Here is a 24,927-nt window from a genome sequence, read left to right as displayed (position 1 = left end):
CAGAACTTAATAATTCAGTCATACAAAAGTTTAAGAGATTCGTTTACTCAGTAAACATTTCTTGGAAGCACTCGAGAATAGAACTGAAAGAATATTAAGTCACAGAATGAACTTTTACTCCTATATGGTAAAGCACTGAGTACAATACCTGGACCATAAATAAGGGCTGCTTTGATATTATTAACTTAAGAAAAAAAATCAATATTGATTATGTTTCACCATTTACAAATATAGCAAATATAGAGATGAGTTTACATAATCTCTAAAGTCTTTTCCAACTCCACCATTCTAAAAAAAGGTCTATAAGTTTATGTGTACATATTTTATTAAAAAAAAATGTAGGGTTCGGGTGTTCATTACATTTTTATTTAATCCTCTAACATACATACCATACTGACATATACGCTGCACAGGCTACAGAAATTAAAGGAAACAAAGGCTTACCAAAACTAAGATCTCTCAACATTCAATTAACAATACTTACTAAAGTATTCTGAAATCTTATCTGTCAATAATGTGGGCAATAGAACATGGGTGAATAAATCAGCATGTGAATTCAAAGAACTTCACACATTTTTACTTAAATTTAAGGAACTACAACAAAATATTAGTGAACATGATATTATAAAATTATTTTAAAAGTAAATTTGGTTAACTTCAAAAATCTAAATTTACCTTTTTATCATCCATATGATTTATCTCAACTTTCTAGGAGTTAAATTATATTAATCCAACAAATCACAAGGCTGGAGGAAGTCTCAGAGATATTTTCATTCAGTTATCTTTACAACAGAATAAACAAAAATCAGTCTGTACTATATTTTACAGATCAAACTGTTCATGAAAAAAGATTTATTAAATAGTGAAAAATCATATATTTTTGTCTGCTGACTTCATCTTTTTAATCAGATACAATGCTGAGAAAATTTGAAAAGACTCTTTCATAAATATGTTGCATTTTTAAGACTATACTGGAACTTTAGACTCAGCCAACAATATGATAAATTTGGTATGGAGAGGTACAGAATATATTACATGTAATGAGTTAAGTAACATACTCTTATCTACCACAAATACACATACAAGCACAAACGCTGAGACAACTACTTACTAAGCAGTTAGACATTCTTTCAATGCAGAATTTTCTTTCCGGCATTTTACTACCATAAGAACTCCAGAGTTCTTGCAACATTTGGTAAAATCTGAAATAAATTTGGAAGGAAAAAATTACTTGTAATTATATCTATATAAATACACACACACACAATTTTCTCCTTTTTAGAAAAAAAAAAAGCCTGTCACCCAGGCTGGAGTGCAGTGGCATGATTATAGCTCACTGCAGCCTTGAACATCTATTATGTACATTGTGCTTGGCACATGGTACCGTGCTCAACAAAAGACATGTACACCAGTAAAAGGCAGAATAAGATGAGTGATATTCACTTTGTAGAAATAAATGTGATTTGAGAAGAGGGAGGGAGGACTTCTGAGATGAAGGGCAAGGAGACTTCATAGAGAGGATGTAGAGATAGGATTTCTAGTAGAGAAACAGTACAATCATGGGCTGCTTAACAATGAGGATACATTCGAGAAATGCATCATTTGGCAATTTCATCGTGGTCCAAAGATCAGAGTGTACTTACACAAACCTAGATGGTACAGCTGAGTAGATATCTAGGCTATTTTGTATAGCCTAGGCTACAAACCTGTACCATATGTTACTGTACTGAATACTGCAGGCAATTATAACAGAAAGGTAAGTACTTGTATATCTAAACATTTCTAAACATAGAAAAGGTACAGTAAAAATACACCATTATCATCTTATGGAACCACCATCATATATGTAGTCTGTCATTGACCTAAACACTGTCATGCAGTGCACGACTGTATATTCTACGAGAAATACAAAGAGTTGACTCCTCCTTTGAAAGGGAATTGTTTCCAGACATTGGTATCTGTTGTCTAGTCTCTGCATGTCTTCTTAGTACCTGGCAACAAAAGCCGGTGGATTCCCACCTGATGGCAGCAAGGCATCCCTTTGCTTTTACACAACCCTGCCATGGTTTCTTAACTTCTAATAACAGGACCCCCATTTCTTTCCCAAGTAAGTTCTAGGTGCTGTAGATACTTCAAATGGCTTTCTGTCAAATTTCCACTCTGCTAGTTTGCTCTTTAAATTGTACTGGCACCTTGGGTATTCTGCCTTTTCAGGACCACAAACCCAGAAAAGCCTGGTACCTATGCTACCCACAGGTGGGCCACTTACTACTCTGTCTTGTGTTTGTCTTATCCCTTACACAGGACAATATGCTTTGCTCCTCATCTCTTGCAGCTACTCTCATGAACTACTCTGGTCCCTCCTTCTGACCACTGGCTGCCCTAGTTCCAGACTCTGCCACCCCTAATCTACTGTAAGTAAGCAACTATTTCCAAGTGAGATCTTAAACATCGTCCTTACAAAGAAGCTGTAGGCAAAAAAATAAAAATAAAAATAAATTGTGTATTGTGTTTTCTCAATATCTTTTGTAACTTTGAAAATACAAAATAATCAAGATTCCTCTCTTTTCTTGAGCTATGTATTATCCTTCCAGGTACTTGGGATTATAAATTATTTATAATTGTCTTAGACAGATAATCTTAGGAGTGTCCATGAAAATACATAATTATGTAACAAAAATATTTTTAAACCACAAGCAACCAAAAATGAGATTTATTAAATGCATAAAAAATTCATTAGGGGGGCCTTGCTGGGACAAGAGCCCTATAGCATAGATACCTGTATCCACTCACAACATCATAGTGATACTTCCAAGAAAATTGGTGGAATAGGAAGAAGGAACAAGGGATGCAAGAAATGACTTTAATTCAAATAATTTAATGTGTGTGATCACATGAAGTGAGTGATACATAGTATTCCCCTTCAAGGACACACAGGATTAGTTCCCTTTGGCTTCTGCTTCACTAGTCTCAGCAGTCCCAACATTTGCTCTCTCATTCCCAACCCAGCCTGTTAGACTCTAAACGCAATCAAGTATCTTCTTTATTCCAACTACAAATGTTCTTGTTCCTCTTGACGCAGAGGAGCTGGCCACACAGGTCAAATCAAACCAAGGGAAATTCCTTTGTGCCCTTTGACTAAGGACTCTCTAACACTCAAAAGGCAAAGCAGACTTATAGCCAGCTCATTTTCAGTGGAGACGCTGAAGGGTAGCCACATGGCTATCTAAAAGTCAACTAACTTTCACTCTGGAATGCCTATCTATTCCTATACGTTAATTTTTCTATTTATAGCATGATGTTAAGATCTACCTTTACATAAGCAAAGACTACGATCCCAAATAAAAAGACATGGGCAATCCTCAAACAATATGTATATAAAGTTAATCCGGAATTAGCTAAAGCTAGCTAAAGGCTTCTTTAAGAGAACTGCCATGTTCAATAGTGGTAATGAACCATGGGCTGGATTCCCCTGCACCACCTTACCTTTACTGTCACCTTACTATACCTATACCAGACCAGTTCACCCAAATAATATTTGGAAGAAAGGTAATTAGATCATGAATTTTGTCTCATGAAAACACACTAGTTGACCAAACCTCAGTCCTTTTCTGGAAAACACAGACACAACGGCTGTTAGCAAATGCTTACTTTCTGATTTAACAAACCCAATATTTTAACTTACTTAGATAAATAGGATGCTTAGGCATTGCATTAAGACTTGTTTTGTCTAATATTAATAAAAATGTCCTTGGTAGGGAACTGGTACAAAATAGCATTTATGTGTTCTGATCACAATAAAGGCATAGTCTATATACTTTCACACTTGTCCAAATCTCTTCAGGAGTAAATATGACTGACCTGAAGCCTTAAGCTGTCTGCAAGGTTTTTGTCACTTGTTTAGCAACAAGATTTTAATGAGGACCTTTCTTTCATTCTACATTAGCATATATTCATATAATAGTGATGTTGCTAATACTACCAACTGATTTCCAAAATGGAATTCTGAAACAAATCCAATTTAAATCAGTTCCATCTTTTAATTTACATTAAATGTTAAAGAGCTTGTATATCTGATTCTATCAATAATTTTAATTACTATTAAAAACTATAAAATTCAAATTTCATTCAATTCAGTCTATCTTAAGATAATACAAAAGAATATCAATAAACAGTAGGAATGTGGAGAGATTGTTAAAAGTTATTCAAAGGTTTAAAGTAATGAGCACTCAGTATATTTTTTTCTTTAAGATATCAAGAACATAAAAGTCTGTGTCTTTCTTTTGTAAACTCTTAATTTATCTCAAAGAAACCACGTAATATCATATACTATTGGTAAAAATATTCTTTGAAGCCAGGCACGGTGGCTCACGCCTGTAATCTCAGCACTTTGGGGGCTAAGGTGGGTGGATCACTTGAGGCCAGGAGTTTGAGTCCAGACTGGCCAACATGGTGAAATCCCATCTCTACTAAAAATATAAAAATCAGCTGGGCATGGTGGCAGGCGCCTGTAATCCCAGCTACTTGAGAGGCCAAGGCAGGAGAATCACTTGAACCCAGGAGGAGAAAGCTGCAGTGAGCTGAGATCATGCCACTGCACTCCAGCCTGGGCAACAGAGTGAGACTCCGTCTCAAAAAAAAAATTAAAATAAAATTCTTTGGATATAATTAAATTTGGCTCAAGATTATCTAGGAAAAAAACATAAAGAGATAAAGTCTTCTCCTAACTTTAACATAATGGACAAAATAATTATTCACATTGTAATTAAGTACAAGTAGTCTATATAATTAAGTACAAGTAGTCATATCATAGTACAGTTTAACTATGATATGAAAAAAACTTGGGAGCTTCCATATAAAACAGTAACAGAAGTAATTTATTTTTTAACATTTAATTTATGGAACTTCCAGATATACTTTAATACTTAAATAATCCCCAATAATACGGTTCCTTAATTGAGGAAAGGATAAATATGACAACTGTGCATTGAACTAGAAATAGCAGATAGTTCATCTTTTACACTTTCTCTGCACATAGTCAGTTTCAAGCAACATCATTACTTTGCAAATGCAGTTATCCAGTTAGAACTAAAGCATTCACTGAGATGACAATTTTAAAACACACCAAATTAAAAGAAATAATCCCCATTATTTCATTTCTCTGATTAGAACCACTCTGTTCATATCTCCATTAATTTGATTTTTAAAATGAATTTTTTCATAACTGTCTTTAGACACAGCACTTACTCCTAACTTTTCAGTACTTTAATTTCCTTAGCTAGTAAAGTCTTCAAAAAATGCCTATTTTCTCCTAGCGTTACAAAAAGCAAAGGCATATTTGGATACCAATATAGTTTAGAATTTTAACATATAAGCTATAGGCAATATTTCCATAACTGTACCATCATCTTAATAGGTGGAAAAAAATTAGGACATCTTGTTTATTAAAGAACATAGTAGGGCAGACTTAAAAATCACCCTAAATTCATAATACATCATATCAACTCTACAAATAGGAATCTGAATCACAAAACTTTCCTTCCATAAAACTAGGTAAGAATAAAAGCAGAGAGGTACTTTAAACATAATGTAGAAAAGATCTTTTGAACAGTTATTGAATTATAAGAGGTTTTACAAATATAGGACTAAAAATGATACAATTTGAAAGAGGGTCTAAGTGCTGACTTTTAGTAAGATTTCCCTTCAGACAAAGGTGTCTGCAGTTTTAAATCTGTAACATAAATTAAAATCTACAAATAAATTTTCTCAAGAAAAGCTATCTTTTATGTGAAGACTTCTGTAGTGAACAGTCTAATGTCAGGTCCCTATAGACGATGCCTAAGTGCTGCGCCACTCTCAGTAATCATCATCCCTTCTGGAAGCTGTGAAGTAAAAAGTGCCTGAAGACAACAGGAGGTCACCCTCAGTTTTCAATGCAGGGATGAAGGTCTGAACCAAAGCAGAGACAATGAAGATAGTATTTTTGTCCTCTTCTTTCTAATGACTGCTCAGCTGAAGAAAATCAAGGCCACAGGGACACACAGCACATTACTCTGTATAACCAACAGCATGAACAGTATTTCATGAGGTTCTGACTTTATATGCATTAGTCTATAAAATTTAGTAACACAATTGTAGGTCTCCCTGTGACCTCCGCATGAATGACCTAAGTAGTTTGGCTTTTGGAAAGAATCTAATCCAACCTACAGACAAAGCCAAATATAACTTAATTCCAGACTGGATGAGAAGTAAATTAGGATAAATTCAAGTAAGCTGAAAAAAGTGTACTGGTAAATCTTTTCCAGCAAACATTCTAGCCACCCATCCCTACAAAAAAAAAAAAAAAGAGTACCACAGACAATTTTCTAAAGATCCATAAAACCATTAGTTCAAATGGAAAAATATAATGTCCAGAAATGATAAACATCTTTTACAACAGGGGTCCCCCAAATCCCGGACTGCAGACTGGTACTACTCCATGGCCTGTTAGGAACCGGGCGGGACAGCAGGAGGTGAGCGTCTGGCGAGGGAGCATTACTGCCTGAGCTCCACCTCCTGTCAGATCAGCAGCAGCATTAGATTCTCATAGGAGCACAAACCCTCTTCTGAAGAACTGTGCATGCGAGGGATCTAGGCTGCACACTCCTTATGAGACTCTTAACTAATGGCTGATGATCTGAGGTGGAATAGTTTCATCCCAAAACCACTGGAAAAGTGTCTTCCACAAAATTGATCCCTGGTGCCAAAAAGGTTGGGGATTGCTATCTCACAAGACATATATTGAAACAGTGGCTTCTTCACTGCACTACATCTTTAAAAACATTTCCATTTTCAAAGGCAAATCTATACACTGCAGATGGGAAATCACCAAATCATTACCTTAATTTTAAAGAAAAGATTCATTTGTAAATACTGCATTAGTTTTTCTTTAATTACCAAAGTAGAACGAAAAAGAAAAAATTATCTACATTCCTGTCTTCATGATAGCAACAATAGCTAATATTTATTGTGTTTATAATAGACACTGTCCAATGAGTTAATTAATGATTCACATGTTTTAGCTGATTCAATAAATTACAATATTTAAGTATTTTCTCATTTATTCAGGGGCTCATAAAATATCACTCATTCATTCAACAAACATTTTCAAAGTACTTACTGTGTAAACACTGTGCTAGCTTCTGGGGTTACCAGGTAGAGTAAGAAAGAGAGGGTTCCTACTCTGTGGGAGCTAACAATAGTCCCTGAGGAAGACAAGTAATCTTCAAATGCTAACAGTTGAGTTGATACCTGCTCTGGGCAGGGAGGGTGCTATGGAAGCACAGAACAGGAACCTCAGACATACTCAGGAGGGAATTCCAATGTGAAATACTCTTAAGCTATGATGTACACTGTGTTGTGTTAGCAAATGAAGAGAGGGAACAGTATTCTGGACAAAGGGAAGGGCACAGGAGGTCTGGAGGTGAACAGGCAGAACATATTACAGAGAATAATTCAGAATGGTTTGTACATTTGCTATTAGCTTGTGTGTGTGTGTGTGTGTGTGTGTGTGTGTGTGTGTGTGTGTGTGGTAAATATCAGGTGCAGGAGAAAAGGCATGTACCAAATATGACCAGTAGGCAATGTTAAAATGTTTAGGCTGTGTTCTAAGGGCTATCGAAATCCTCAAAAGGGTTTGCGCAGTGGAATGACAAGATCATGTTTTCTTCTGCACAGAACCTTAGAGTAGGCAGAGGAAACAGAACTGGAAATAAGAAAACTAGATAGAAAGTTAGTACAATAGTCCAAGGGGCTAAAAACATTTAAACCTGTGGCAGACAAAGCAGGAAAGGACAGAAGCGAGTGAATAAAAATGAAACCAGAGAGAACTAACAGGACTTGGAATATAGTTATTTATGAGTGTAATAGAAGGAGGAGTCAAGGATAACCCCTAATTTTCTTGCTGGGTGCATGATGGCCCAGGTTGATGACTTAAAAAACACCAGAAAAACAAACAAAAGCACTGTTTTATATAACACACACTCACCAAAAAGGAATAGCATATGAATTTGTTCTGTTTTGGTGGAGGAAGATGGAATAAAGATGACAATGAATTTAGGACATGTTCAGTTAAGGGGCCTGTGAAACATCCAAGTAGAAGGCAGTTACCTATGAGTTGGAAGCAGGTTCTGAAGATACTGTTTGGATAGTAGTAACTTAACAAAAATAATGAAAAGAGGCCCTGGACAACCACTGAGGAATCCTAACACTTAACGCTAGGAGAAAAAGAAGAAACTGGAAAAATACAGAGGACTATGTGGCACCAGAGAAAGCAAGGAAACCAAGTATTTGACCCTCAGTATAAAATCAGGGTCCACTAGACCCAATTTTAGTTTTGCAGGCTTATTTTTTTTTTTTTTTTTTTTGAGACGGAGTCTCGCTCTGTCGCCGGGCTGGAGTGCAGTGGCATGGTCTTGGCTCACTGCAACCTCCGCCTCCCAGGTTCAAGCGATTCTCCTGCCTCAGCCTCCCGAGTAGCTGGGACTACAGGCATGCGCCACCACACAGGGCTAATTTTTAGTATTTTAGTAGAGATAGGGTTTCACCATGTTGGCCAGGATGGTCTCAATCACCTGACCTTGTGATCCACCCACCTCGGCCTCCCTAAGTGCTGGGATTACAGGCGTGAGCCACCATGCTCAGCCTGTAGATTTCGTTTATAAGTAATTCCATAACTATTTCAAGAATATTTTATGACTTTATTCTTTCTTAGAGGCCTCCAAAAATCTAAAGAAAATTGACATATTTTTAATACAATAAAATTCATTTATCAACTAGGATCATTTGATCTTTGTGTAAAGCTAAGATTCAATATATAACTTATTGATCTTATTTTTCATGTATCTTCAAACATTTTATTTCATCATAGCAGAAATTATTGCATCATGGCCTGTCAGTTATTTCCAACTATGCTAAAAATAACTACGGTAAGAAACGAAAATGATGAAATCCCCTAGAAGGATGCAATAGTGAAATAAAGCTTCCATTATTACATCACATTTACTGTATTGCTCAATGTATTGTATTATCATTCATGAAGATATAAAAGTAGCTTTTTCTTTTCTTTTTTAAAGCTTTCACTGAATACAGTTAAGGTTTGAATTTTTCTTTTCATTTTCTGCCTATGTTAGGTAGCATAATAGTCCCCAAAGATGTCCCAGTCATAATCTCTGAAACCCATGAATATGTTAAGATACACAGGAAATGGGAATTAAGGATGCAGACAGAATTAACTTTGCTAATCAGTTGAAAATAGGGAGGTTATCTGGGAAGGCCCAAAGTAATCACAAGGGTCTTTAAAAGTGAAAGACAGATGCGGAAGAGAACAGGAGAAAAGAGATGAGATGATGGAAGCAGAGTCAGAGAGATTCTATCTTGCTGGCTTTAAAGATGGAAAAAAGAGAATACTTGCATCTTTGCTGAAAAAGGCAAGGAAACAGACTTTCCCCTAGAGGCTCCAGAAACAAACACAGCCTGCTAACACCTTGATTTTAGCCCAGTGAGACCTGTCACACTTCAGAACTACGGAACTATGATACAATGAATTTGTATTGTCTTAATAAAGCTACTAAGTTTGTATAATTTGTTACAATAGCAATAGAAAACTAATATACTACCACAGTGGGGGGAAAAACTGGCCAAAAGATGTTTTGCAATTATTAGATGAATTAGAAGAATGCAAAGAAACCAAGAGCAGCACTCTAGACTTTAACGAAGATGATGAAATTGATCATATAAGCACATAATCATATTGACTATAAGTCTTCAGGTGACAGTATCCCACATGAATTTTCTCAAAATCAGGAACTGATGCGTGAATAATACTTTTTTTCTTGTCACCCAGGCTGGGCACTGGTTAGATCATAGCTCTCTGTAGCCTTGAACTCTGGGCTCAAGTGATCCTCCCACCTCAGCCTCCCGAGTAGCTAGGACTACAGGTGTGCAGCACCACACCTAGCTAATTTTTTTTATTTATTTTTCCTAGAGACAAGGTCTTGCTATATTGCACAGGCTGGTCTTGAACTCCTAGCCTCAAACAATTCTCTTGACTTGGCCTGAATAATACATTTTTAAGGACAAAAAGGAAATATAGTATTCTCATCCCAGTAGACATTTAACAGGAGTGATTTTTCATGAAGTATAATGTAACAAAAACTTGTATCCCATTGTGCTAAAAACAGGGCAATGCGGTATTCTTTCATCTTTTATGATATCTGTGTGTTGAAATGTACTTGATCCAAATGCTGAAGACAGATATATTTAAAAGGTGATTAAAAGGAAATAGTATTTGTAAATCTAAAAGTGAAAATGTTTTAAAACTATGGAGCCAAAAAGATGGCCATCTTAACTTCAACAAAATTATGAGTCATTGGTGTTTTTAAAAATATTTCATTTTGGCTGGGCGCGGTGGCTCACGCCTGTAATCCCAGCACTCTGGGAGGCCGAGGTGGGCAGATCACCTGAGGTCAGGATTGGAGACCAGCCTGGCCAACACATGGCAAAACCCTGTCTCTCCTAAAAGTACAAAAATTAGCTGTGTGTGGTGACAGGTGCCTGTAATTCCAGCTACTCAGGAGGCTGAGGCAGGAGAATTGCTTGAACCCAGGAGGCTGAGGTTGCAGTGAGCTGAGATCATGCCACTGCACTCCAGCCTGGGTGACAAGAGCAAGACTCTGTCTCAAAAAAAAAAAAAAAAAAAAAAAAAAATTATTCATTTTAAAGATGTAAGTAGTTCACCAACAATTATTATATATTTAGAAAATGCTAAAGATTCCTCTAAAAGACTACTGGATTGATAAATGACATCAGTGAAGTTTCAGGACACAAAATCAACATGCAAAAATCATCATTTCTATACACCAGTAACATTCAAGCTGAGAACCACATTAATAACTCAATCCCATTTACAATAGCCACACACACACACAAATACCTAGGTAGACATCTGGCCAAGGAGGTGAAAGAGCTCTACGAGAACTCCAAAACACTGCTGAAAGAAATCACAGATGAAACAAATGAAAAAAACAACCCATGCTCATGGATTGAAAGTGTCAATGTCATTAAAATGCCCATAATGCACAAAGCAATCTATAGATTCAATGCTATTCCTATCAAATTACCAATGTCATTTTTCACAGAATTGGAAAAAACTATCCTAAAATTTATATGCAATCAAAAAAGAGCCCAAATAGCCAAAGTAATCCTAAACAAAAAGAACAAAGCTGGAAGCATCACATTACCCAACTTTAAAAGGCTATCATAACCAAAATAGCATGGGACCAGTACAAAAATAGGCACACAGAACAATGGAACGGAACAGAGAACCTGGAAATAAAGCTGCATACCTACAACCAACTGATCTTCAACAAAGTAAATAAAAATAAACACTGGGGAGAGGATACTTTATTCAATAAATGGTGCTGGGAAAACTGGCTAGCCATGTGCAAAAGAATGAAACTCAATCTCTACCTCTCACCATATACAAAAATTAACTCAAGATCGATGAAAGACTTAAATGTAAGACCTCAAACTAAAAAAAAAAAAAAAAAAAAAAAAAATTCCTATGAAAAACTCTTCTGGACACTGGCCTAGGCCAAAAATTTATGACTAAGATCTCAAAAGCAAATGAAACAAAAAGAAGATTGACAATTGGGACCTAATTAAACTAAAGAGCTTCTCCCCTGCAAAAGAAACCATCAACAGGGTAAACAGACAACCTAGAGAAAAGGAGAAAATACTTGCGAACTATGCATCCAACAAAGGACTAAGAGATGTTGTTGAGGATGTGGAGAAAGGGAATGCTTATAAACAGAATGTAAATTAGTTCAATCCCTGTGGAAAGCAGTTTGGAGATTTCTAAAAGAACTAAAAATAGAACTGGATAATCCCACTACTGGATAGTTGCCCAAAGGAAAAGAAATAATTCTACCAAAAAGACGCTTGCCCTTGTATGTTTATTGCGGCACTACTCACAACAGCAAAGTCATGGAATCAACCTAAGTGTCCATCAACAGTGGAATGGAGAAAGAAAATGTGGTACATATATACCATGGAATACTACACAGCCATAAAAACGAAAACACATCCTTTGCAGCAACATAGATTTAGCTGGAGGCCATTATCCTAAGTGGATTAACAGAGAAATAGACAAATACCGCATGTTGTCACTTACAAGTAGGAGCTAAACAATGGGTATGCAGTGACATAAAGATATAAATTATAGATACTGGGGAGTCCAAAATGGGAGGGAAGGAGGGAAGGAGGAAGGACAACGGCTGAAAAACTACCTATTGGTTACTATGATCACTGTTTGGGTGACGGTTCAATAGACGCCCAAACCACCGCATTATACAATATACTCATGTAACAAACCTGCACATGTACCCCTCAAATCTAAAGTAAAAAAAAAATACATTTTAAAGATTAATGGTAAACTAGAACCTATTAGAGCTATATGGAGTCAGAATCTTTAAAATAGATTATGTTCCAGGTTCATGATAAGCAGTTAGTGGCAATCAAAGGACATAAACCATTCCAAGTTATAAAACTTTCAGAACAAGTAAAATAGGGAATAAAAATTGGGGCTTGCTATGTTTAAATTCTTATTATACTTTCTAAAGTCATTGTCTTCATTCTTCTATAAATTATTTGAATACAACTTTAAAATATAAAAACTAACAAAATGTATCCATCAGATGACTATCTTTTCTGGGAAAGTTTGGGTCAAGGAAGGAATAATCATTATTGTCAAATGCTGTTGAGACGTCTACTAAGATGAGTGAAAATCACCCAACAGTTTTTATGTTAAAATTTTAAGTGATACTGTCCAGAAATACCTTAGATTCACATAATTCCAGTGAGGGGATTAGAACAGATAAAAATCCTTACTTCTTATGTGTGATGCATTAAACATAGCTTTTATTTTCAATTCTCTAGGACAGTTAGTTCCTTATATCCATATTCACAGGTTTCAGGGATTATGACTGAGACATCTTTGGGGACTATTATTCTACCTAACATAGGCAGAAAATGAAAAAAAATCCAGTGACAAAAGGAATATAAAATATCTCATTAAAAATTTTTATATTGGCTGCATGTTAAAAAGATATTATTTTTGATATATTAGGTTAAATAAGATGTATTTTTTTAAGAGACAGGGTCTCACTATGTTGCCCAAGCTGAATGTGGCTAATGCGACTGCATAACTAAATTTTTCATTTTAATTAAAATAGCCATGTATGTCTAATGGTGACCATGTTGGACAACATAGCTAAAGACATTTTTAGTTCCTTATACTTCAGGTGAGATGCAAACAGGTGGCTGATGATGATTTGGCTACTCTTTTATGATTTATAACTTATGATCATTCTAGGCTTAGTTATCTTCCATATCTTTCCTTGGAACATATTTTCTTATCCACTGATCCTTTTTAAGCCTATTAAAATACCTAATCAAAATAAAATATTTAAGAAAATAAAGACTAAGGTAAAAAATAATCATTCAGCAAAGCTTACTTGCTTAGCTTATATTTATTCAATAAATATTTGTGCATTTGTATATAAATGAATAACTGTAAATATTCATATATATTTATCGAACAAATAGCTGAATAAATAAGTGAATTAATTGAAGGAGTGTTAATAATTCTCATTTTCTACCAGCTTTTAGTTGATTTAACTCACTCTAATATTTTAAAATATGTTGCTAAATAATCTCTACCATTACTGTTATCTAATTTCTTTGACAAAGATCAAAATTTCCAACATTGTACTTTATCATGACTATCTCTTCAGTTTAGTAAAGGCTGTACTCAGCATTTATTCATAAACAAAATTCAAAAAAACAGTAACAAAACTTCGGGGTTTCATAGCAAAATTAAAAAGTTTCAGGAGGATACTGAGATTCATTATCTCAGTTGATTAGAATATAAGTTTGAGATTAAAATGTGATTCTTACAAGAAGCAGTTAAAACACTAGGAACATACATGATGGAAAACCAAAATTCAAGAATACATTAATAATGTTGAATAGAAACTGTCTTATTTCAGGTGGCCTTTTTCTTGTTTTTCCATTTTCCCATGACAACTTCCTAATAATTTTTTGCAAGGTAGTTAATAATGTCAGTAGTAATAGCAATAAAAACATGAAAATGGCAACTAAGATAAACTGAGTGTTTACTCTGTACCAGGCACTACTATACTAGGTACTTTATGTGTGTTAGCTCACTTGAATTGTACAAAAACACGATCAAGTAAGCACTATTTTTGTCTTCATTTGCCAGATGAATAAAATGAACTTTAAATAGGCTACATCATATTTCCAAGATTAGTGTGGCATACAAAGATTGGTTTAGAACCAGGTCTTTTAACTTCAGAAACGTTATCTGTAATTACTATTGGATCTCACTTATTCCTTTCCAGAACACATGAAAAACTCCTACGCTTGGCAGAAATTTCCATGCCCACGCAATAGAGACTTAACCCAGGCCAGGTATCTCACACATGAGGTCACAAATGACACCTGGGAAGCAAGTGGCAATGGTTCATCACATTGTATCACTACCACAGGAAAGAATAAGGTAGACACTGTTGCTGGTTTTTTGCTAAATGACCACTTAGCAACCATATAAAATCAAATAGCATCAGATACCTCAACTCTCCGATTCCATACTGTTTTCCAGTATTATAAAATATATTTAAATATTTAAAATAAGGATTTCACACATTAGAAAGGGGCTTCTTCAAACAAAATATAATGAAGTCCTAAATTTCATGTTTCAGATATTAAGTGCTACCAGAATTTGAAAGAGAGACATTCACACAGCCTGGTGTGGACAATGAAAGCACCAAATCCCTCTGTCTTTTTTAAAAGATCACATAGAAGATTCCCTAAGTCTCCCCAAATACATTTTTCTTACATATTCCCTCTTTGCTGTCCCACATAGTCTCCAATGTTAAAAGGCCAATTCATTGATAGGTATTGATAAAAGCAACTGACAAAAAAAAAACAAAACAAAACAAAACGGGCAAACTTTTGAACATGGAGCCTTCTAGGATTTCTTGCCACTAGTAGATGCTTTGCCTTCTCTCATCACCTACACAATGGAGAAACGAAAGTAGGATCCGTGTTTTTAGTGACACAAGTAATAAATGAACCTGCTGGACTTTTTCATACTTGCAAGTGGTCTACAGCCCATTCTGGCAATAAGTATGAGCCAACAGTGACCATTAAATACTACTTATCGAAGGCCCTGGACAGGACCAGCTGTCTTGTTCTAGACTTCTGGAATCAAAAAGGTTAGAGTGTGAAGGCCTTTAGAGGTCACTTAATCTATTTCACAAAGTGTTTCCTACTCCATCTTACTGTTTAAACATTTGTGGTGACAGAAAATTCCTTAACTCGCAAGGTAGCCAGTTCCATAGTGTGTGTGTGTTGATGGGGGTTGGTGTGTGTTGATGGGGGATGGGAGTACTATAGGCTGAAAAAAGATAGTCTAATGCTGCCGCTTCATCATACACTATAGGAAATAACATTCATATTTTTTTCTCTTCTCCTGGCTCAGCGCCAGTTTAAACATTGCTGCCTCCTCAAGGTATGTGATTTCCAGACTATTAACAAATCCTTGTCACCCACTTTATAGTATGCTCATTTGTCAAATTTATTTATTTAACAACTGGCTTAAAAAACATTAGCATCTCCTATTTAAAAAAAAAAAAAAAACAGCATCCATAAGGACAGTAAATTCTCCAAATTCGATCGCAGTAGAATTTTTCATGCAATTCAGATATAGACTACATATATGTCTTTCTTAACAAAAATAAATCAGTAAGCCGAGTGCAGTGGCTCACGCCTGTAATCCCAACACTTTGGGAGGCTGAGGCAGGAGGATCGCTTGAATCCAGGAATTCAAGGCCAGCCTCAGGAATATAGTGAGACCCCGCCCCTACAAATAATTTTAAAAATTAGCTGGGTATGGTGGCACACGCATGTAGTACTGTTTACTTGGGAGGCTGAGGCGGGAGGATCGCTTGAGCCCAGAAGGTCAAGGCTGCAGTGAGCTGTGATCATGCCACTGCACTCCAGCCTAGGTAACAGAGCATGGCCTTGTCTCCAAAATAGTAAATAAATAGGTTCCCATCTGTAAGGAATCATGAAAAGAATAACATATTATTAGCCATTCCTCATCTTGTCTTCTCTCACCTGAAGCAAAAAGTATTTTTATATGAATGTGGCTTTTGGTGATGTCATCAAATCTATCACAGTAACATCAACTGCTTAAGTGTTAACACTGTATCACGAAATACTATGTAGCCACTAAAAAAAATAGCACACTGATAGGGAATGACCCCTAAGACTTAAAAGTGAAAACAGCAAGGTACAGAACGTTATCATTTCTGTGTTTGGGGGGTGTGCATGTGTACACGTCGGGGGGGTATGTCTCCAAGTACATAATGGCTACGAAAGAATATGTAAGAAAACTGATAACTGTGGTTATTTCATAGGAGAAAAACTGGCAGGGACAAGAATTGAAAAAAACACATTTGTATTGTGGTTTGGTACTCTCTACATCTTACAGAATATTATGGGAAAAAAAGGAAGGAAGGAAGGAAGGCAGGGAGAGAGGGAGGAAGGAGGGAGGGTGAGAGGGAGGGAAAGGGAGGGAAAGGGATGGAGGGAGGGAGGGAGGGAAGAAGGAAGGAAGGAAGGAAGGAAGGAAGGAAGGAAGGAAGGAAGGAAGGAAGGAAGGAAGGAAGGAAGGAAGGAAGGAGAGAGATAGAAATCATTTTGGGTGCTGGAGAGGGGAGAGTGGGGTCTATATAAGAGGAGCCTCGGCTTCGAAGAGCAGAGTGAAAAAGCCAGCTCCCTCTCTCTCATTTTTTCCTAAGCAGGCCATTCTGCCCTAAATTGCTGTTTAGTAACAACTAGGTGGGGAACCCTACTGTATCTCGTGAGAATTCCCTGTTCATCGCACTCTAGGAATGTTTCTGCAATTATGGCTTAATTTTATTAAATGCTAATTGTTCTCGAATATAAATTTGGATATTCCTTTTCACAAAATATACAGCTACATAGATTCTAATATTCCCATTATAGCAATACCAAGCAAAAAACACTATTCCAGTGTAAAATGACACTATCAAAAGTCACACTATTGGCTTTCTTTTAATTTCACACTGTCACACCAACTGCCAAAATCGAAGAAATCTGACAATGATAACGTGATACTTTGCTAATAAATAAGCCCAAATTTTCAGTTTTAAGGGAAAAAAAGGAGAAAATAACAGACATGTTATACTAAATTTAGACACTTAATAAGTATAGTATCCGTAGTTAACAAGGCAAATCAATGCTTTCAGTTCTAGCTGCAGTTTATTTAAAGAATTTACAATTTTACTACTTAAGAGCAAGTCCTATGGAGGTGTTATCTCACCATTTATATTTTCACAACACTTATGATATTGCTATCACACTCTTAAAATAAATGAAAAGCCCATGCCACATTTCAGACCACTATAATGTTACAGACTCTATTTTTATTTCTGAAGATAAACATTAAAATACTTCTGAATTGCTCACTTTCTTCTTGCAATGTTGAACATAAAAAAAAGTAAACTAAGAGTTTTTTTTAATGTCCCAGGTATACTTGAAAAGCAGAGGTTTAATCACTTGGTTTTAAAATTAGTAACTAGAAAATATATCATTATAAAATTGTGACAACAGCAGCATCTTATGACAAAATTATTATGCTTTTAATTTTCTATTAACTTGTGATTTATTAGCTTGCTACTTTAAAGATTAGTCTGTGTATAGAATGAATTTAGTGGTGCATTTAATGAGACAAGAAGGTAGAAGGATGAACATGAAAAGATTATTTTACATTGTAGTGCATGAGCTATTTGATAATTCTAACACAGTACAAAAGAAAGCTTCTCTCTAGATGGATCATGGTTCAGTTAACATCACTGAATATCTAATACCTCCAACTCAATTAATTCTCACCTGATTAAGATCAGGCTGATATTCAAACTAAATCTCTCTCCAGTCAAGTAGAAATCAGTATTTCTGATTTTACTTTTAAATTACAATAGAAAACAAAATGCATGCATCTTCAGTATGCCACGAGTAGATTTTCTATTCTACTGTACCATAGCATGGATAACACAGTTGATTAAAGAATTATTCTATTTTGAGCACCAATATGTGGCAGAATCTGATTAATTTGAACACAGAGATGGAGTAAAGTAATTAAATATATCTTACACAGGGCAAATAGAAAATTGACATAAAATAAACTTGACTTGTTTAAAACAACCTCACTATTTATCAGCTCAAGTAGTTAGGAATACGGTTTTATTAGAGACTGATTATGCTCAGAGAAGAGGCTTGTTTCAGGCACAGATATTTGTAAGGTAGGTAAAGAAACAGCTCCTTTTACATCATACTCTTTCCACCACCACTGCCTCCAAAAAGCATGCAGGTGCTTAAAAACAACCAAATTATTTCTACAGACTTTCCCAGAAAAAAAACAGAACATACTGACCCATCTTTGTTGAGCAGGGAAATTAGTGAATCCAAGAATAAAATGCTTACATATTTGCAACTGTTACTACTAAACAGAACATGAAATAGATGTTCCTCCTCTTTTATTTCTTAATTCTCTTCAAATTTAAGATAAAGAAGAGTAAATTATTTGTTGGATTAATCAAATAGAAATGATTTTTGGCTTGTTAGCAAACTCAAAAATTCAGATGAAAATGTTCAAATTTTAAAAAATATATTTAAGAGAGCAGAACCACAGATAAATGTACACTTTATTAGAAATAAAAATAATTCAGAGAATACTTAGTATGTACTAACATTGCATACTATATTTTATATATGTAATATGTATACTTTATATATAAAAATATATTTTATATAGAATATTATATATAAAATATAATTTACTATTTCTAAACCTCACAAACTAGGTTATTAACCATGTACTAAATATTCATCGGTGTTACTTACCTCGGATGTGCTTTTCCTAGTGTCTTAGGTATATATCCCTTCACAGAAAAAGTATGAGGATGCAAGAATTAAGCAAAGTAATCTGGAAGCATAGATTTCCAAAATTCATATCCAATGAGCCATATGAGTTACCTACAGATTATAATTAAGGGCATAAAAATCAAAACTTGACAGATCTGATACTCTCCAAGACTTGTAGAGTAGGACTCTACTCTACAGGTAGAGTCCTGTAGACTCAGGCTGGGCTACCTATGCAACTTGGAAGCTGAGCCATTTGCATGTTAAACACAAAAGAATATTCTTTACCTTCACAAAAGGCTCCATCCTGTTTTTCTTGAACCAGACCAACATCTCAGTTTGGTTTTCTTACTTATGACCAAGCACAGTTTCAGAGAAATATGTTTTTGCATATAAATATATCTATCTTTATATATATTATGTACATATAAATACATAATGTGTGTGTATACAAATACATGAATAGTGCAAGCACAAAAACTGTAATGAACCACTACAACACATGTCCATGTTTAAAGGTACAGCTGTTACTTTATTCCAGATCATTGTTCGTCTTGTAGGACTGGAAATACAGAATCATCAGATCTGAGGATTTACCTTTTTTCTAAGCTGGAATTTTTGTTTTATGTAAAATCTCACAATTTTAAATAGCCAACTTTGTTTTCTAAAACACTGCAGAGGAAAAACAAAACATGTCTGCGTAATGGCTCCCAGCTGAAGGCTGATGGTCTGTGTCATCTGCTGGAAAAGCTTTCTTGAACATTTCAGCTCTAAAATAATTATACACTCGTGGTTATTCCAATTAAAACTGCTATCACCCACTCAACAACTATTAAAGCAGAGGTCTCCATAATTATATTCTAAATAGCATTGTAGAACCTAGGACAGAGGAATTAAATGGAGACTTTTCCCGTCTCTAATTCCATAGGCCTCATTCTCTTCCATGGTCCTATGAGGCTGCCACAGTAATGGTGGCATAGTACATTTCAACAGGGATTCAGATGGGCCCTTACCTAAAAGTTTACATTTTCTTTAAGCCCACACTGATTGTCTTATGGATCAGTTACTAAACCTCTCTAAATATATGCTCCAAGAAGCACTTTAGGTAAGAATGTTTCATTTGAATGGATGCTACTTTATAAAGGGGTTTTCTCCCCTCCTCTCTTAACTTACCAAATATGTATTCAGCTATCAAATAGTTTGTCTCTTGCCCTCAAGAAGTCTCCAATGGAGCAGCAAGGCAGTGACACATTTAAAATTAAACAAAGAAACAAATAAATAAAACAGCAATTCTGGAAAGATGGCAAGAAATATCACACAGCAGTAAAGACTGATAGCCCAAAGAGGCCACATAAATAACTAATAAGAGTTTGAAGGTGGAAGGGCTCACCACAGGCTACTAGAAAGGCAGCACAAAATTCAAGGAGGTATTCCCATATTTGCAAAAATAGATGGAAGAGTGCCAAGAAATGTAAAACAACAAACCTTACTTTTTTTCCCTATTACTCTATTAAACAATTGGTGAATACAATGAAATAATTATTTAAAGTATTTCTAATAAGTTTACATTGTTAGAATTCAATATATGTTAAATAAGTCATAATCATAGCAGTTCATCTTAGAAGCTACTTAGAAGACATTTTTAAATAAGAATTTACTTGTGTTCTACATTTTATTAGTTTAACATTTATTAAAATAATAAAAATAATAAGACACAGCTCATCTCAGGATCTGGAAATCCTGTTATGAAAACAAAAGAAAGTAAAGAAAGTGGCTGTCACAGTCTTATTTGTTAAATTCCACAAAGAATATTTTTAATTTTAAAACAGAATGTCAACAGGGTTGACTGAAATAAAGAGAAATAAATTAATGCTAAATAATTACTAAGGAAGTTTTATTTATGGAAATGAATAATTCAGTGTTTTAGAAAGTAAATTCAAGCAGCAGCTGCTTTGCTGCCATTAAGCTAAAAAGAGCTTCCTCAAAAATGTACAAACTTTAAAACTAAAGAATCATATTTTTTTAATGTCAAACAGGAAGTTATTTCCTAAGTCATCTGGTTTTAGTATAAAATATTACATGGTTACAATGGTGATCAATAAACCATTTAAGGAGTCTCAGCATTACATTTTTTCATAGGAAGTATCTGTCACATTCTAGTTTACTGAATATATGCATAATTCCTGGCCTGTTTAGTCTTACAACAGCTGGGGGCAGAGAGTAATTCAGATTTCTAACAATCTGTTCATATGTATGTGTACTCAGGGTTGTATTTTAAACTGTATTTCTTACCATGGACCAGGTGAAAAGAAACTGAAAGTAACTGGTTTAGGGCATGAAAATTCTTATTCTATATAATAGGAGAAATATAACCCAAATGGTACAGTTGACCCTTGAACAACATGGGTTGGAGTTGCACAGGTCCACTTATACATGGGGTTTTTCCCCCCCAATAAATACCATTCCTTATCTGTGGGTTCCATATCCACAGCCAAACACAGATAAAAAATACAGTATTCATGGGATTTAGGTTTTGGCTTCCTGGAGAAGGACGGGCATCCTGTAACTAATCCCCTGTGGATACCGAGGGAAACTGTATGTTCTTAATTCATTCTTTTGTTAAATATTTACTGAACATTTCTATGTACCAAGCCTGTTTTAGGTTCTAGGGATATATGAGTAAAACAAACCAGGATCTCTTATTCTAAAAGGAGTATTGAGCAGTATGTTACAATGTGGTAAGAGTTACAGAAAAAGAGAGAGAAGTTAAGGGGTGTAGGAAGTTATAGGAGGAAGGACCTAGTAGGTTACATTTTCAGTAGGGTCATCCAGGTAGGCCCCTCTAAGGAGATTTTTGGGGAAAAACTTAAAGGAAGTAAATAAATCAGTAACATAGTTTTCATAGCCAGTGATGTGATACAGATACTGAAGTTTCTAATTCTATACAAGACATATTTTTTAAATATTTTCAAGGAAAATGGGCATGAAGAAAAAAATAACTGTAGATAAGAATAAATTTTCATATGAATTCCTAAACACAACATGGGTAAGGTAGCCTAGTCTAAAGAGAAGGCATAGCTACTAACGCCAATGTAAATGTACCTAAGTTACTCTTGTGGGAATCAGACAGGGCTTAATTTCACAATGTCACTAAAATGAAAGTAAAGGCTAAGGAGACAAAAGACATACATTAAAAATGGCTTACACACTTAAGAGTAAAAACGAGCTCACGTTAAAATGAATCTGTTAGAAAAACATTATTCACTAAAGGTATTTCTGGGGTAGCACAGCGTGAACACTGCATTCTTTGCTCCTTCCAGTCTACAGATTGTTTTGTTTTGTTTTTAAAAAAAATAACAATAATGATCAGCACTGTAAACTAAGCATCTCTGTAACTTCTCTATGGGTAACAAAGAAAGAAGGGTTCAGTTAATACCCAAAGCCTGAGTTTTAATATAACTAGTTCTGAGTAATAGGCAACCCGAATCCTGTCTGATGTTTTAGAATGACAAATCTAGAAGGAGTCATATCAAAATGCACTAAGAACCTAAGTCTTCTATTTTACCCAACTCAATGAACACAAACATATTTCCTAAAGCGAAAATGGAAAAAATAAAGAACCACAAGTTAAAAAGATTTTTTTAATTCATAAAAATGACTGAAATACAGCAAATTTAGGATTTCTGGTATTATTACTTTATGTTGACTTTAACTTGCCTACATGAGTTTCCATTAGCTTTTTAACTCACGACTAAAGCATTTTATTTTTATGTAATATAAGCAAATTAATAAACTTCTGGTACTCACTACTATTTATGTAGCTATATAAGTTTGTCCACTTAGTTTGGAAAATTCTCCCAAATCCATCTAACATCTGCAATGTTTCACAAAAATTTACTTGTCCTGTATTGTAAAAGAGAAAAATTTATTTCACATGACAAAAAGGAAATACTACCCCCAAATTTTGCTACTTAACAATAATACAATTCGCAACTTTAGAAGCCTATTCTGTAAGAAAATAAAGCAATTATAAAAAATTTTTTCATATCAAGGGGGGGTAAATTTTGTATACATAACCACTGAGTAAGGTTCTCCTGACTGCAATTCATTTATGTAATTTTTTTGACAGAGCTCACTTACATTATTGCTCCACAGTTATGTATCATTAATAGGCATACATGAAGTTATAGTAGAACAGATGATCCTGTTACAGCACTTTCTACATAACCAGACATTAATATGTTAAAGGCCATTTTACAAAAATCGCTGCCTTCATATTTACTCTAACCAATTAAAATGAGTTCTTCGAAAATAGCAATTATTCTCTTCTTTTATTTGAAATCCATATAGTTCAAATTTATTGTTATATGTAAAATATAAAAGGTCTTAGGAAGACAGTTAACAAAGATTTTACAGAACTACACAGGTTTTCAAGTTAAAAAAAAGAATACTTTTAGCCAGGCATGGTGTCTCATGCCTGTAATCCCAACATTTTGGGAGGCTGAGGCAGTCAGATCGCTTGAGCTCAGGAGTTTGAGACCAGCCTGGCCAACATGGTGAAACTCGGTCTCTACTAAAAATACAAAAATTCACCAGGCATGGTGGTGGGTATCTGTAATCCCAGCTACTTAGGAGGCTGAGGCAGAAAAAGCACTTGAATCCAGGAGGCAGAGGCTGCAGTGAGCCGAGAGCACACTACTGCACCCCAGGATAGGTGACAGAGCAAGACTCCATCTCAAAAAAAGAAAGAATATTTTAAAAAGACTGTGTGTTTTGTTTTAAAATCTAGAACATAAGCCTCAAAAGCAAATTTTCGTTAAAGATGAGTATCTTCTTGATATCTTACAACCATCTACCTCAAACTTAATGTGTCCTGGTTCACTGTTTCTTACAAATCATTTGAAATCAAACTCCTGGCATCATCATGCTTCTCTTCAGTGGTTTTCTCTTCAATTACCAAGTTCTGCCAAAGTTCCCTTTGATGCTTCCCATTCTGTCACCTCCCCAGCCACTCGAAAAAAAAAAAAAAGTCCCTCTATTTGTAGCTTAATCAAATGGAAAGCTTCTCTTTTCTCTAATATCAACTCCTCCATCCAGCTTGAGCCCATACACAGAACAACCACAGTCTTTAATCTCTCATGTCACCCAGGCAGACACGGGGAAGAAAACAGAACTATATGAAATTAAAAGGATGCAAAGTAATAGAACTACTGCACTTACGTTCCCACAAAATTACTATTTAGAGATGTATAGGAAATCACTAAAGATATGATTAGCATATATAGATACAAGAGAGAACTGATTGGAGATTCAAAATACTCTCAATAGTATGGACAACCACAGCAAAAAAATGTTTAAAGGTAAAATTTACCTGGATACATGCGAATTCCTACATTTAAGTTAAAAATACTTTCACATTTTAGAATAGAATGACGTTTGATAAATTCAATGTGAATCAACAATTTGATGAAGTACGACAGAACAACTAAACCAATCTTAATTATCAGTGTCGCAATCACAACTGCAAGGAGCTCACAGCACATCTATGTTCATTTCTGGAGACCATATTTTTAGACGAATCTTGACAAATAAGTACGTTCCTACAGAAAGGCAATAAAGAGATTAAGAGGTCTTTTTAAAAACCATAATGTATACAAACATCCTATTATATACTAACCACATCTTAGAAATCTACCTAAGGCATCTATGGGAAAACAGAAAATATTTAAATTTATCCAGAAAAGAAAATTCAAGAAAGGGAATGAGACTATCATCACTAAAGTAAGCTGAAGTAAAAACCTAGGTGACCTTAAATATAAGAGCTTAGGCTTGATCATAAGCAGTGGGGAATGACATGAA

The 24,927-nt window shown here is 35.0% G+C and overlaps 1 protein-coding gene across 8 annotated transcripts in view; it reads right to left on the bottom strand.

Moving 5' to 3' along the window:
- CMC1 (C-X9-C motif containing 1) overlaps positions 1 to 24,927 on the bottom strand; it is a 78,771-nt gene that overhangs the window by 2,236 nt on the left and 51,608 nt on the right. For 6 of the 8 annotated variants that reach the window (XM_063805534.1, XM_024355230.3, XM_024355231.3 and 3 more), the window contains one exon: positions 1,112 to 1,202. In XM_063805534.1, the coding sequence (XP_063661604.1) occupies positions 1,112 to 1,202 (91 nt within the window). Of the gene's footprint in view, positions 1 to 1,111; positions 1,203 to 22,875; positions 22,972 to 24,439; positions 24,669 to 24,927 lie in introns of those variants that run through there. The other 2 variants (XM_016940091.4, XM_063805532.1) reach the window with 2 other exon arrangements.

The sequence above is a fragment of the Pan troglodytes genome, chromosome 2, assembly GCF_028858775.2.
Source record: "Pan troglodytes isolate AG18354 chromosome 2, NHGRI_mPanTro3-v2.0_pri, whole genome shotgun sequence".
In the NCBI taxonomy this organism is placed as follows: Eukaryota; Metazoa; Chordata; class Mammalia; order Primates; family Hominidae; genus Pan; species Pan troglodytes.
The sequence above is the reverse complement of the archived record's forward strand: the minus strand, read 5'-3'. Positions and strand labels throughout refer to the sequence as shown.